This window comes from Sceloporus undulatus, chromosome 2 (assembly GCF_019175285.1).
Source record: "Sceloporus undulatus isolate JIND9_A2432 ecotype Alabama chromosome 2, SceUnd_v1.1, whole genome shotgun sequence".
Classification (NCBI taxonomy): domain Eukaryota; kingdom Metazoa; phylum Chordata; class Lepidosauria; order Squamata; family Phrynosomatidae; genus Sceloporus; species Sceloporus undulatus.
The window spans coordinates 87,296,635-87,312,906 of NC_056523.1; the positions used below are offsets into that span (position 1 = coordinate 87,296,635).

General features: G+C 41.7%; 1 protein-coding gene across 1 annotated transcript in view; it reads right to left on the reverse strand.

The window, feature by feature from the left end:
- GALNT10 (polypeptide N-acetylgalactosaminyltransferase 10) overlaps nt 1-16,272 on the reverse strand; it is a 70,963-nt gene that overhangs the window by 12,001 nt on the left and 42,690 nt on the right. Inside the window, exons 6-9 of the mRNA XM_042450918.1 lie at nt 16,087-16,270; nt 14,369-14,486; nt 2,984-3,091; nt 1,200-1,421 (exon numbers count right to left, since the gene is read on the reverse strand). Coding sequence (XP_042306852.1) covers nt 1,200-1,421; nt 2,984-3,091; nt 14,369-14,486; nt 16,087-16,270 — 632 coding nt within the window. The remainder of the gene's footprint in view (nt 1-1,199; nt 1,422-2,983; nt 3,092-14,368; nt 14,487-16,086; nt 16,271-16,272) is intronic.

Genomic DNA, 16,272 nt, shown 5'->3' on the forward strand with positions numbered 1-16,272 from the left:
ATTTGCAGTACTGCTTTAAAATGGAGCCTCCTTTGTTGTCAATCAAATTCACTTACGCTTTTGTCAAAGGTGATGTATCCTACAACCACTGGGCAACGGAATGGGTACTTTCCCCCCACCTTTTAAAATAAAAACTGGCGGCAGCATTCACATATTCTGTCAACTTGTGTGTGTATATGCATGGGTTGTGTGCCTTCAGGTCGTTTCAGATTCCCTCCCCTTGGCATCCTCTTCCTTTCCCTTCGTTTCCTACACATATGTAGCACAAGCATTTGCATATTGTTACATATACAAAAAATAATTTTTAAAAAATGCCACTTGCAAAGTGATGTGCCATGGCAGCAGCAAACAAACGAAAAGGAAATGTAGCACAAGCATACACATTCTATCAATATGTATCAACCTGTAGCACAAACATTCACATAATATGTCAAAAATAAAAATTACACACACACACACACAGAGGGGGGAGGGGAATATGCTTGCAAGAGGGGAGGCATGTTCCACCCACTGCCCACTCTCTGACCTAAATCCCTTCCCTGAACTTGACCCGATCATTTGCCGGCAGCAGGGAAGAAACGGGTTTTCCAAAAAGAAACAGGAAATAATCCACTTTCAGAAAATCCGCTCTAAGGGGGATTTGCCCTGGATCTGGTGTGCAAGACCCTGATGTGTTTAAACCGGCGCCAATGGGAACTTCCCACTTTTAATCTGGGTTACAGTTTGGTACAAAAGGTAGTCTGAATGGTCCCTCAGCTGACTTGCTGCACTGGCATTTTGCCACTGTGGTTTTTTACACATGTATGTTTGTACTAAGACATCCCTATTAGTATAGAGGCAGAGGGACTTCATCCTGTACTCAAATAATCTGTTTCCTATGAGTTGAATAATCATTATGACTGTTAGTAAGGAAAATGGAACTGAAAAACTGAAAATTGAAAAAGGAAAATGCCAATGCCATATTGCAAGGTGACATCTCCTGCCATATATACAGAGATCAACCCATTTCTTGCATGCAGTTCTCAAAAATCCAATGTAAATGAAATCACATGTATAGCAATGTGTTGCCTATCTCTGGGAACAGACACATCAATTAAAAATCCTTTGGTTAGAGCTGCAATCTGCAGTTTGTGCCATAGTATGGATGAATGTGATTTCTTGATCTCATTTAATATGCATAATTTCTTGAATAAACCAACCTCTCCCCAAGCAGCTGCTGGAGGCTCCACTGGTGGGTAGAATTTTCTCAAGTCCCAGGCAACTTCATTCATAAACCACTTGAAGCTTTTGCAGTTGAGATTACTGCGAAGTTCCTTCTGAGCAGCCACATCTCCTGCAGACAGATGTCGATATTCAGGTCTCCTCTGGTAAATATACTCTGCATATTCGTCCATCCATACTTCAGCTACACGTTTCAAGTTCTACATGGGTTCCATTATTTTTTAAGAAACAAAGGAAAAACAACCATATTCATCAGCTGAAAAGTCTGTATTAGGTATACAAGAAGAGATCTCAAAAAGATTCTTATTAATGAATCCTGTGATGTAAGGTACCTTTAAGACACAGCCCTTAGTGATATCAGCTGTAGTCTATATATACTATTAAGAGGGTTGGAGAGGGATTGATTGTTCTCTCTTCCTCATCTCACTCTCCTGGGGCTGGCTGTGCTCAGTAGCTCATGGGTGAATAAACTTACTGCTCTTACTTGAAGACTGGACTCTGTGTGGATTCATGTAAGATTGGATTCCAACAGCAGACATCACAAATCCCATCTTTGTTGTAACAAGTAAATCACCATATTATTATAAATTACAGTAGTTTACCCTTATCTGCAGTTTTGCTCTTGACAGCTTTAGCTGCCCATGGACAACTGTGGTTCAGGCTTCAGTACTATCTGGGGGTCTTGGAAAATATCCCTAGCAGATGGAGGACTATTGTACTCTATTCTTGAGGCACGAGAGTGAGAGAAGTAATTTTGCTGAGTTCAAAACAAGATTTCAAGTCAAAAAGTTCAGATGTACCAGTTGAAAAAGTAACATGTATACAAAAGGAGTTGTGAATCATGTGACTCTTCATACGCTGGGGACTACAACCCCCAACACAACTCCAACCACATATGCAAAGATGATTAGCTGCTTGATGTGGTGGCCAGAATGAAGGGCCAAAAACTGAACAACGGAAAAAGTATTCATCCTACAATAGTATATGGGTCTGTGCATCCCAATTTATAGCATATTGTTCTTTACAAAGAATAACAATAAGCAAATACAATAACAACATACAAATTCAACAACAAGCAAATCCTACGAAGATTAAACAAGCTTAGCACTTAAATGGAAGTCTTTCATTCTCAGGGTTGGCATATGTTGTATATGATGACATATTAAAAATGCATTCATCTATAGCAAATTAATTTTAAAGCTGAATGTATATTCAGGTACTCAGCTGTGAGTAAGAGGGAAAGAAAAGTAACTCTTTAGTCATATGTTTTTCTTCTGTTACTGCCTCTTTCCACCAGAGGGAGCATCTATCCATTTTTAAAATATGTACCTTGGACATCAAATAAAAGCACTCAACTCTTAATATAAAATTTACCATGAAGCACAAAACATGTGATGTATGATATTAACTAACTGTTATTAAAGAGGAAGAACTTCCATCATCCTGAAAACTGGCAGTTTTTTCCTCTGGCTGTGCAAATGCAGATTTACTGTGAATGCCCTAAGTTATACATAAGTTTATTGGGATTTTCAGGTTTTATTGACTTACTAATGAGGCTCATTCCATTTTCAAAAGCCTGGGCAGTCAAAGGAAGATTCCTTTACTTCAGTAACTGATCCATATTGTGGGTATGAAAGTAAACAGCACAAGATCAAGCCTGCTATGCTAACAGGTAATTGCTGTTAACATAATACAAGCTGAAGATGGGTTCTTTTTTGCACTCCTTGCACTCAGTGAACATAAAAGGAAGTATAGCTCTTACCCTTGCCAAGCTGACTCCTGTTGGAACCTTATATGGAACATATTTTCTGTAAATATGGCCTACACGGGAACAAGGGATGTCTTCCATGCGACCCCCACACATCCATACCTATGGGTGGCAAAGAGCACAAGCACAAGCAAGAATTTTCTGAATGTGACGGAAATCAGAGTTTATCAAGCAGGGAAACAGCAACACTTCAACACTTGGTGATTATTTTAACCATAAATGCATTTTTACTTTATCAGTACAGTACCTCTGCACTTGGCTTTCAGGACTGCACCTATTTGAAAGAGTCCAAGTCAGCATGTGTCATAAAAACACTGTCAGGCTGAATATTAAGAAAGAATACACACAGCAAAAAGTCTGGAATATGAGATTCAAAAGCAATGTACAGTTCTGCTTTAGGTGGCTCTAAGAATACAAAATGTGCAAAGGTAACTTCAGTGTACTAGAAAATGAATACATTTGCTACATAAATTCTTAGAGTGTTATCTATCTGAGAAACAGACACTTTAAGACTGCCATGTCCCTACTGAATATTTTGCAAACCTGGTACTAATGTAGCTTTCCAGTGCTGAGTAAGCATAGATGTATATTATGGTGCTGTAGATTTGCTATTAGCAACAGTCCACATCAGGTTATAATATTTATTTTGCATTAAAAATTAGCATCTGTTAACTGAATGCCTTTTCCAGAATTACAGCCTAATTAATGTCCAAGTGAGGCCAAGAAATTTATTCTCTCTGTGAGCGACACTGATGCTGTGCCAATATTCTATAAGAACCTTCTTTCATACCTAGATTAAATATGGGTATAGGTTCTGCCAGTCTAAGTAAATGAAGGAAAGCTACTGTTGAGTACATGCATTCCAGTAGGCTTAAAAATGAATTTAAATGCTTTGACCAATAATAATGTACTTAATCTGTTTTAAAGTACCATGCTCATTTATAAAAAGGCTGGTTCTAAAATTCCTTCAAAAGACTGTCTGGATATGTTTTCTTACAGCAAATATTCTAATCATTCAACAAAGGCTTCATTAAGACTATACTTGGTGGATTCCTACCAGAACTCCCAATGGTCCTCTGCTCCACCAGTTTTTATTCAGCATACAAAACTCAATATTGAGTTGTACTTGACTTGCCATCCAAACAGAAAATACTAGGAGAACAGTTTTGGATAATGCTTCCACCTCTCCAATTGGGTAACCTGAGAATTTTGTATCCCCACCCTGCCAACACACACACACACTATTCATGTTCTTTCTGGAAATCTGCTAACTATACACCATTTTAGCCAATACTTGATTGGAGCAAAATAAGTTGTCCAATACTAATGAATAAATATGTTCATAATCACACAAACCCTGAAAATATGTTTATAATGTGTATGTGTAATCTAGTTGTGGTGCTTTGTATGTAAATCACTTACAGCATTACTGTGGCAATAAGTATCAAACCATACAACTACCACTATGCAAAGATTTAATTAAGGGATGAGGAGGATGAAAAGAAGTGGGATTAGAATTCAGGGTTCAGAAAGACAGCAATCTTTAATCAAAAAGTGGGGAAAAGTGGGAAAGGGCCATTTCATCTACTGTACAGAAGGCAGCATCCCAGTTTCACTGTACCACAATACAATCATACATCTATTACTTTGTTGTTATTAACTGCTCTCAAGTCGACTTCGACTCATGGTACCCTGTGGCTGAGATATCTCCAAGACCCCCTGTCCTCAACCTCCCTGCTCACATCCTGCAGGCTCAAGCCTGTATCCTCCCTAATCAAGTTTAACCATCTGGCATGTGGTCTTCCTCCCTTTCCACTGCCTCATCCTCATTTTATAGAGCACCATCACTGTACATGGCATTTTACAAGAAAAAGAACAATAAAAAACAGTTGTCTGCCTTCAGGCTTACAATCTAAAGATATGACACACAAGGAAAGGGGATGGCAGTGAAGTAGGGGGTTACAGCCAGCAGAAACTGGCTTTTATTCTCTTCCTCTGAGGCTAGGAGGGAATGGAATGGGAATGGAGGGAGGACCTTTCTTCTGCCTCTGATGCATGGTGGAGCTGGGCATGCCTTCCCTCCCTCCAGGGCTGTGGTGATCACAGTTGGAATCGAGGGAGGGTCTTCCACGTTATTTTAAGAAGCTTAGCTATGTAAGAACTGTACTACATCTTTACAAGGGCCACGTGCAACCAAAGATATTTCACATTGGTATCCAGGTTACTGTAATGGTGCTATTTGAATGGCTGACTTGAACAACTGTGAATCCAAAAGCAAAGGTGGAGCTGGGCCTGCCTCTTCTCCCTCTCTGAGGCCAGGGCAATGACCTCCCCATTACAAAAGAGTGCCAGGTATGCAGATATGCCTAATTATACAAATACAAGAGGAGAAAGAGGGTAGTCCCAGAAGAATATAGGGAAATACTGAATTTTTGTGGGTACCTCTTTTTGTTTCCAACCTCCAAGAAATGGCTTTAGGTAAGAAGGCTTGAACATTTGGACTGTGTGTCATAAGGGAATACCCCTGGCAACAAGAGGGCAAACAGCATATTGAACTATGGCATTTTTGTGCTGGTTGAATACACACACAGCAAACATAATAAGGATCAGAAATACTAAGATTAAGTCTAAACCTCTGCTTTTGGGGCAAATTAAGGCTGATCTTATCCTTTTCCAAACTAACAATTGTATGAAGGATTTTCCTCTTGAATTTTATGGAGTGGACGTGTTTTTCCTATTAGCCTCACAGCTACAGGAAAGCTTCCTTACAAAGATGGCAAGACTAATTTCTAATATACAGGCTGCCTAAACATCACGAAAAGTGGAACTAGGTTTAAGGTTAACTCATTCCTTTAACATAAAGTATAAAAACCTTTGACTACAGTTGCCTGCCAACTACTAAATGGACAAATTATGTAATTTATGCTATAAATATCCTTACCTTACACTTTAGTATTTAAAACCGTCCGCCCCCCAAAATTTTCAACTGATTATAGTTTTTTTGTGTGTTTTTGGGGCGATGTGGTCATGTTCTAGAAGAGTTTATTCCTGAAGTTTCGCCAGCATAGGGCATTCCAGAAGGAAACCATGGTCGATTGTATTGAAGGCCCCCTGTCCATGCCCAGACGGAGGTCATCGATTAAGGCAAACATGGCTGTCTCCACTCCATATCCCACCCTGAAGTCAGTTTGAAATGGGTCCAGATAATCGGTTTCATCCAAGACAGCCTGGAGTTGGAAGGCGACTGCTCTCTCAATCACCTTGCTCAAGAATGATAGTAGGGAGACCGGTCTATAGTTGTTTCTCTCCAGGGGATCTAGGGAGGGCTTTTTTAAAAGCAGTTTGATCACTGCCAATTTTAGCTGCGATTATCTTTTAAAGTATTATTTGAAATGAAGTCCAGTGGGTAATAGCAGTGGCATCATGAGGCATTGGTGTCACCTGGTGTGACAGCTCATGGTGTCACATGCACCCTACATTGACCTCTTCCTGTTTCACAACATACAGAATCCTTACTAATGTTTTCTGTACTAAAGGTACTCATAAATTGTAATTCGCGTATATCACTGAATGCAATGGTAATAGTTGTGACACACAACTAGCAAAATTAAAATTATACCTTTAAATTACAGTAACATACGCCCAGCCTGAATGCACATGTACATGTGCATAGTTTCATGTGGTAAACATGAAAATTTGTTAAGATGTGGTTTTTAAAAAGATTTTCAAAAATTTATTTATTTATTTTACATTTATTCTTTCTCCTTCCACTGAGCTTCGTCCCACTCACAGTATCTTTTCAGCATTTTAAATGGCGAATGCCACAGCTCATTTCTGCTTAAAAGCAATTGTTTGGGGAGCAGTGATGCCACTCCCCCTTAGCAGGGTCAGCCTTGGTTAGTACTTGGATGGGAGACTGCCAACAAATATCAGCCGCCACTTAGGGTGTCACCTGGTGTGGTCCATCCCTTGCACACTCCCCTAGTGACACCTGGTCACTAGGGTTAATGATGTCCCAGTGCTGTAACTCATGTTGTCACCTCCATACAGGCAGGCAACTACCCCAGGGGAGACTCATATTTTCATCCTTTGTGGTCTTTTCCATCTCTGTGATTCTATGATCCCCAGGCAGGCGGGCAGGCAGGCAGACCAGGGGAGACAACAATGGGAGAGCATGGGAGGATAAAGGAATGGAGAGCATGATGGAAGCAGCAGCAGCAGGCAAGGACAGGTGTTTGCCCTCCCCCTCCTGGCTGTCCCATCTGGCAGGAAGGTTGGCTTGGTAGGAAAGAGAGGCAATAGTGGCAGGGAAAGGGGAGGAGTCAGTGGCCATCACTGCACCCCACCCCCACCACACCAATGGAACATCTTGCTCTCTATTCCTACTCACTGCCCTGCCCTACGCTCCCTGCCCTGGAAGAAATCATAGGACAGGGCACTAAAAGGGAAGAAAGGGCAGGGCTGGCAGTGGTGTGCCAGATATCTGGGAAAGCTGCTGCTGCTTCTGGGCAGCTCCTTCCAAGGCTGCTGGCCAGGTGAGATGATGACAGAGAGGAGTCCATGGCCTGCACTGCTCCTGGCACCTCCCTTTCCTGGCCTGGCAGCAGGCAGAGGCACCCTGGTAGGTGGACAGCTCATGTGTGTGTCTTGGGACAAACACCTCAGGTGTTCACCACCCTCTGAGGTGTCACCCAGTGCAGTCTGAATCCTTTGCACACTCCTAATGACACCCCTGAGTTACAGTAAATCAAGTTGGGATGCTGCAAATTTCCTGTTTTTTAAATTGATGAAACCACTGCTTAGAGGAATGACTGGGAAGGAGAAACAGATATGAGATCTTCTACACATTCTCTCCATTCAGGAAACAAAGCTCCCCATTCCCAAAAGATTCAAACAGGACTGCAAACACAGTATTGCTTCTAAAACATTTCAAGTGACTGCACATGTCTGTGTGTACATGCTGTCTAGTCACCAGTTGACTTATGGCGACAATGAACTTCATAAGGTTTTCTTAGGGAAGGGATACTCAGAATTGGTTTATCTAAAATATAACCTACAGCACCTGTATTTGTTGGTGGCTTCCTATCCATAACTAACCAGGGCTGATCCTGCTTAGCTTCCAAGATCAGAGAGGATCTGTTATGAAGAGCTATATCAAATTCTCAAATACTTACTCTATGTCTAAGATGAAAAAGACCTACTAAAATAAGACTTTCTGATATTTGTCTATTATATATTTTGATCTAACATTTCCTAAACGTTAAGATCAAACTAACATAGTTTCCTGGGCCAGCCTCTGTGCAGCATACTGGAAAATGGCCAATGTAATTACAAGGTTTAAAAAAGGATCCAAGGTGGTATCTTGGAAAGTGCCATCTGGTAAGTTTACCATCTGTTCTGGATAAAGTAATACAATTATGGAAGACAAAGTTATCAAGCATATAGAAGGGAGGCCTTATTAAAAATAAGCTCATGTAAAAGGAATTCTGGTGTAGTGTAGTTTAGTGTATTAATTGTGTGAACAGAGGGGGTGAGCCAACAGATATTGACAAATATCTTTTAGAAGCCCAAATAAATGAAGTCCCTCATTAAAGACTCAAGAGCAAAAGAAGTAGTCATGGAAAAAAGGCAATGCCTTTATTACCTCTCAGTTTATAGTAATGGCTTTGAGAGTCAGTGTGGTGTAATGGCTTGAGCACAGTACTATGATTGGAGATCAGAGTTTGAATCCTCACTTGGCCAAGGAAACCCACTGGGTGACTTTGAGTAAACCATACTCTCTCAGGCTGCACCTGCATTGCAGAAATAATGCAGTTTGACACCACTTTAACTGCCAATGCTCAATTCTATGGAATTCTTGGATTTGTAATTCTGGGGGTGGGGCCGCATGCTGGGGGCGGAGCTTCCACCCTCCGGGGGCAGGGCTTTCTCTGCTCCCTTTCCTGACCTCCAGCTGTCTGAGAGACAGCTAGAAGTGGGGGGGGGGGGGATTGGGAGAGGGGGTGACAGGCGCACCTGCTCCTCCTGCCCTTCCTTGGCTCCCAGCTGCCTCTCAGAGACAGCTGAGAACCAGTAAGGGCCCGTGAGGGGCAGGAGCAACAGGCGTGCGGCCCCTGCTCCTGTCCTCGGGGCTTTGCCAGGCCTGAAGTGTCCTCTGAAGGACACTTCAGGGCTGCCAAAGCCCTGTGGGGAGGAGGAGGCATGTGCCTGCCCTCTCCTCCTCGGCCCCTTCCTTCGGCCGAACGGGCTCCAAGGGGCCCTTTCAGCCAAAGGGGACGGCCGAAACCACTCTCATTGTTAAAGCAGACCTTTTAGCATTAAAAGCACCGAAAATATACAGAAATGCACTTTGGAAAGTCACACTGTCTCACGTTCAGAAAGAGTGCATGTCTCAGAAACTGACTGATATCATCATCATCATCACCACCACCACCACCACTATCATTGTTAAAGCAGAATACTGGAAAAAATGGACTTTCAAAACACATTTAATTAAAATAAATACTGGAAAAAATGGACTTTAAAAACACACTTAATTAAAATAAATACTGGAAAAAATGCACTTTAAAACACATTTAATTAAAATAAATACTGCAAAAAATGGACTTTAAAAACAGCACACTTAACCAAAATAAATACTGTAAATGGGCACCCACCTCCTCCTCCTCCTGCTCTTCATCCTCCTCCTCCCTGATGCCAAAAAAGGGCAAAGGAAATGGCCCTTTCCTTTCCCCTCTGGCTGCAGCCCGGCCCAACAGAGGAGGAGCTCCTCCTCCGGAGCCTGGCTGGCCAATGGGGGCAGATTGGGGCTGGAACAGCCCCGCCCCCTGCCAGCTCTCACAGGCTCCGGCATGGAGAAGGGGCAGGCTGTTCAGCCCCAGCCTCAGGAGGAGGAAGTCCTCCTCATTAGCCCTGCGCACAGCCCTGTAGGGGTGCGCGGAGGGCCAGCGGAAGTACCCGCGGCCCAGCACAGAGGAGGAGGAGGAAGTAGGTGGGCCGCGGAGGAGGGGGAAGAGGGTGGACTGCGCAGCTGCGCAGCGCCCCAAAAAAGGAGGTGGGGAGGAGGAGGTGGGTGGCTGCTGCGGGAGCGCGTGGAGGAGGAGTGCTGCCCGGCCCGCAGCCAAGGCAAATCTGGGCCCCAACCAGGGAATTGGCGCTGTAGCGGCAGTGGCAGGACTGTGCTGGGGCCGGTCCTGCCGCCTCGCTGGGCCGGATGTGGCCCGCGGGCTGGGGGTTGCTGACCCCTGACATTATGGATAGAAGCCACTACCACAAATCTGAAAGATCTGAGCAGAGCTGTTTATGACAAGGGCTCTTGGACATTTCTAATTTATAGATTTGTCTTATAGACTTATAGACCTCAACTTGTCATAAGTCAAAGCCAGCTCATGACAAATAAGAACAGGTCTTCATGGGCTGCCCTTGAAAAGTGTTTTGAAGATACAGCTCATGGCTATCTGTTGGGGATGCTTTGATTGTGAGGTCTTGCATGGCAGGGGGGACTGGATGGTCCTTGTGGTTTCTTCCAGCTCTATCATTCTATAACTCTAGTACGCAGCCTTTTTATCTGCTATGTGTTTTAAGTACCATATATCTTTTGTCCTAAACCAACTGCACTGGCTCCAGTTTATTTTCAAACTCAATTAAACATTCTGCTTTTGACGCATGTGTGTGTCTGTGTGTATGCCTTCAAGTTGCCTGTCAAATTAGGGAAACTCAATAATGTCATAGGGTTTTCTTAGGCAAGGAATACTCAGAGGTTGTTTTGCCAGTTCCTTTCTCTATAGCACCTTGTATTCATTGGCAGTCTCCCATTCAAGTACTAAGAAGGGCTGACCTGGGTTAGCTTTCAAGATCAGATATGATCTGGTGCCTTTTGACTTAAAATGCCCTAAATGGCTTGGGTGTAGGACATCTGAAAGACCACCTCTCCATGTGCAGGCCTGCCCAAATTTTAAGATCCTTAGTCAGGGACGTAGCCAAGGGGGGGAGGGGTTCTTGGGGTCCAGACCCCCCCTTCCATTAGAAAAATGGTGTGTGCTGCTGCGTCGCCACGCCCAAGCCCCATTATAATGGTGGCACTTAGTCTGGACCCCCCCCTTCCTAAAATCCTGGCTACATCCCTGCTTTAGTACAGGCCCTGTTGCAAACCCCAAAATACTAGGTTGGTGAGTATGTAAGACAGAGCTTTCCTTAGCAGCACCTTCATCAACTCATCTTGTTTGGGCTTTTTCAGCACTGCACTTTTTAGGCATACTGAAACCCTACCCTGTCACTAATATGTACAGTATGTATTGCTCCCTTCATCCACTTACACCAATCCCACCATGTACAGCCAGAAAGAGCAATGGTCAAGCACACATGTAATATATAATGTGGAAATGAATGTCACCCATTAAAACACTGCTTTTTGTTCTCTCCTAGAACTGCACCAAACTGATGCTGCTGCCAAACCAATTCCCAACAGTAATGTTATCTGGGACAAATTAATAAAGGAGAAAACCTGATTAAAAATGGTTTGAAAATCTGGTGTGTAAAGTATGGAGAACATTTATTTGGAAGATGCCCTAGGTCAATTCTTTGTGTTTTTTCAGAGACAGGATTCTCAGAATCTTTTAAATAAACAGATGGAGCTATAATACTGACTGAAATGTCCTAGCTTTAAAAATTCTGGTGATTTCTTCTTGTTGCTATGAACAAATCTTTTATTCTTATAATTTCACCAGAGTAATGAAATCCATCAGCCACAGATGAATGCATCTATTTATCTTCACCTCTGAAAATACACTCTTTCAGTTAAATGTCATTTTTTGTCACACAATACAAAGAAAAAAGTACTTTTCGTGGAATTAATTAGAGTCAATTTAACCCACTATAAATTATCATCTCTGACCTGAAATAAAACTCTGAAACAGTGTGTCAGTGGGCAAATGAATGAAGTAGTCTTATTTCTTCTAGATCAAGCAGCAAAAGTCTACTCTAGCATTTCAAAGACAAAGAGCTTGTAGAGACACTGTCATCACTCTTGGAGACTATGTTTTTTTAAAAAGATTCAAGTTGGAAAAAATGAATGCTGCTTCTACCCTCTCCTGCAGAGAATTACATTATTATGTCCTTTCTTTGCACACAATAGTTAAAAGGATAAATGGAACCAACTGTAATCTCAAAGGGGAAACAAGAAACCTCCAATAAGTCTTTATTACCCATTTTTTGTAGATAAACAATGAGAAGAAAGTGTCATTCGCTGCATGTTAATTGCCAAATGAATATAGTTTGATGGGTCTTTACAACATCATTCAGTAGTTCAGATTTGGAAAACTACTGAGGAAATTGAAAACAAGGAATGATTGTAATTATTATGGGAGAGGTCAGTTGCTGTTGGCAAGGCTAAACTATCCACTTTGTTCTTTGCTAGCCTCTGCTGGATTCCTACAGAAACAGTGTGGTTTATTCTTGCTAGACATTGGACTACTAGAGTAGGCAAATCTAAAGCAAGCACAAGGCACTGCAAAAAGGGGACACTACAAATACTTTTAAAGAATGCAAGCAAAGTTTTTATCAACTTAACATTTACCTTTGCGTTCAGAGTACTTTTATTATATACTTAACCACTGTCACACCAGAGCTGGACCAAGACATTTTACTGCCTGATGCAAAGGCCAGAACAACAAACCTCCCTCACCCTTTTCACCTATAACAGTTAACCAGACTGGTAGATGAATCTTCAGCACCCACCATTACATCAAGATAACTTATGGGCAAGAAGAGGAAAGCTAGTGTCATGCAACATACAGTTTTGTCCTTCAACAAAAGGGGAAAACCAAAGGGTGCCACAATTCAAAAAGGACATTGAGAAACTGGAGCGTGTCCAAAGGAGGGCGACTAAAATGGTGAAAGGTCTGGAAACCTTGCCCTATGAAGAACGACTCAGGGAGCTGGGGATGTTTAACCTGGAGAAGAGAAGGTTAAGAGGTGATATGATAGCCCTATTTAAATACTTGAAGGGATGTCATATTGAGGAGGGAGCAAACTTGTTTTCTGCTGCTCCAGAGACTAGGACCCGGAGCAATGGATGCAAGCTACAGGAAAAGAGATTCCACCTCTACATTAGGAGGAATTTCCTGACAGTAAGGGCTGTTTGACAGTGGAACACACTTCCTCGGAGTGTAGTAGAGTCTCCCTCCTTGGAGGTCTTCAAACAGAGGCTGGATGGCCATCTGTCGACGATGCTTTGATCTGGATTTCCTGCATGGCAGGGGGTTGGACTGGATGGCCCTTGCGGTCTCTTCCAACTCTATGATTCTATGTGGTTCCTCTCCACAACACCCATCTGAGGCTTAGTTGCCTCAGGCCCTGTGTCACAACTTATTCTCCAAAATATGGCAATATACCTTTTTATCTAGATACTTTGCTGTTGTTAGCTGCCTTTGAGTTGACTTTGACTCATGGAACCCTGTGTATGAGACATCTCCAAACCCCAATCCTCAACTGCTCTGATCAAGTCCTTTATGCTCAGGGCTATGGCCTCCTTGACCAAGTCTATCCATCTAATATGAAGTTTTCCTCTCTACCACTCTCCCCCTTCCCAAGCATTATTGTCTTTTCTAGTGAGACCTAGTCTTCTCATGATCTGGGTGAAGTAAAGTACAATAGCCTCCTTTTAGTCATCTTGGCTTCCAGGGGGAGTTTAGACATTATCTGTTCAAGTACCCAAATGTTTACCGTTTTGGCTGCCTACAGTATCTTTAGTATTCTTCTCCAGCAACACATCTCAAATAAGTTGATTTTCTATCAGCCTCCTTCACTGTCCAGCTCTCACATCCATACTTGGTGATGGGGAATACAATGGTTTGGACGATCCTGACCTTAGCATTCAGTTTTATGTCGTTGCACTTTAGGATCTAGTCTATTCATTCATAACTGACCTCCCCAATCCTAATCTTCTGATTTCCTCACTACAACCTCCGTTCTGGTCAATGGTTGATCCAAGGTAAAGGAAATCATTAACAATTTCAATTTGTCATCTGGGTTGAATTTATGTTTCCAAATTTGCATCTGAGAAAGTAGGCTCATGTCCACGAAAGCTCATGCTACCAACTTCTTTCTTTCAGTTAGTCTCAAAGATCCCTTTGCATACAAGATCCCTTTGCATACAAACATAACAGATAGCATTCAAGGACAACTAGTGGTAATCCTGTAACTTGATAGATGTCTGGACTCTTAACCAGCTTTCTGATTCATTATGGCAACATATTCATTAATTTTATTCTGTAAATATATACACAAGACAAATCAAGAAACTGGAAACTTTTGCTTTAAATCTAAATACTAATCATCCAATATATTTTCAAAGTAAAGATTTCAGACAACATAGCTCACCTTAAATGATATTTCATACTGTTCTCCTCCCCATATCTCCAGGCCTGCATCATATCCTCCCAGCTCCCAGAACCACTTTCTATCAACTGCAAACAGTCCTCCAGCCATTACAGGAGACCTTAGGGTAAAATCAGACTCCATGTTACAAACATATGGATACGCTTCTTTAACTGTTACATCTACAGATCTATATAAATTACATTACCAGCATTTTTTTTCAATTTTAATATTGTTCTACCATTCCATCTTAGAGCTGCTAGCTCTAAATTGTTTAAATTTCTATTTAAACAATTTTCTTTATACCCTAAAAAACAAAACAGGAGAACGTGGCAGAGCTTCTTTCAGAAATCAGAGAGCTCCCAGTCTTCTAGTATAAAACATGGATGGGTAGGACAAACCAATAAAATCAGTACAGAACTCTCCAATGATTTGCAGCTAAATATGCCCCCCTCCCTGTCTTGTCTACCTGGCAAGAGACCCTGGATGGAACCTAACCATCTAGAAACCTAACCTTACCACATGTGGCTCAAAATGCTGCATCATAAAACTGAAGGCCCAGCTATTAAATTGATATCATTTAGTTCATCTAGAAATATATCAATTTAATAGCTGGGCCTTCAGTTTTATGATGCAGCATTTTGAGCCACATGTGGTAACAGAGCTAGTTGGATGCCAGAAATGTACTCTTACATTTCAGAATAAAATTCTTTAAACTAAACTAAAATTCTTTTAAAAGCTTGACTCACACTATACAAACTTTTCAATTTTGAGGGGATTATTCATCTGTTTGATTTTTCTTCATGTACTTAAGATTTTTAAAAGTTTAATCGATTATTTCACTGATATACATGTGAACGAGCACAGTTACTCAGTGATTTTTCTTGTCAAATGAATCTGGATGTTCTCTGATTTCACAGTATCTGGATTATCTGTGAAGAAGACCCAACTGAAACATTTTTGTTAGTTATCCATCAAACCTCTCTGTATGAAAATGAAGTAGTAACACCTTGTTCAGGCAGAGTTCTCCTGATTTCCCAAAGGAAGGGGTTTGGGAGGCTCTGGAGGCTGCTGGGGGAGAGAGGGTAGGGATGTCATCCTTAGTGATTTGCTAGCACTACATTAGATTTAACTCAATGAAAATGTTGTTCATGTTTGCATCAATTTAAACAGCACATATTGTACGTGCTATTAATTTTTATCATTTGAAACCTATTTATTTCAATCATAAATTACTTTCATACATTTGTAATTGGCCTCCTGAGTTTCTCTTTTTTTGTTAGTTTTTGTGGACAGAAATGCTATGTTGTTGTTCTTGTTGTTGTGTATCTTAAAGTCATTTCCAATATATGGTGACCCTAATGCAACTTTATCATGGGATTTTCTTGGCAAGGTTTGTTCAGAGGGGGTTTGCCATTGCCTTCCATTGAGGCTGAGAGACTGTGACTTGTACATGGTCAGCCAGTGGGTTTCCCTGACCAAGTGGGAATTTGAACCCTGGTCTCCAGAATAACAATCCAATGCTCAAACCACTACACCATGCTGGCTCTCATAAAATGCTATAGACAGAAGCACTACAAATGTCCCTCCGAAATGAATTCTGGCCTAAAATGTTCCAAAATAGTTTTTATCTGTCTGAAAGCACCTAGGCCAAGAGCCGACTATCTCAGTAACAGCACAGCTTGTTAAACACCTATTCACACTTTGTTTCACAAACTTACTCAAAAGGGTCACTGGGATCTGGTTTCTGTAATTCAGGAGGAATTGGAATTCGCTTGTAATACATCTCCCAGTCAAATGCTCCTCGCATTGCATCTCCAGCTTGTGTTTCATAGCCAAAGTGGTCATGGTCTATTACATCAATCATTGGACAAACAATAGTCTTGCGGTTTCGAGCAATGCGGTCT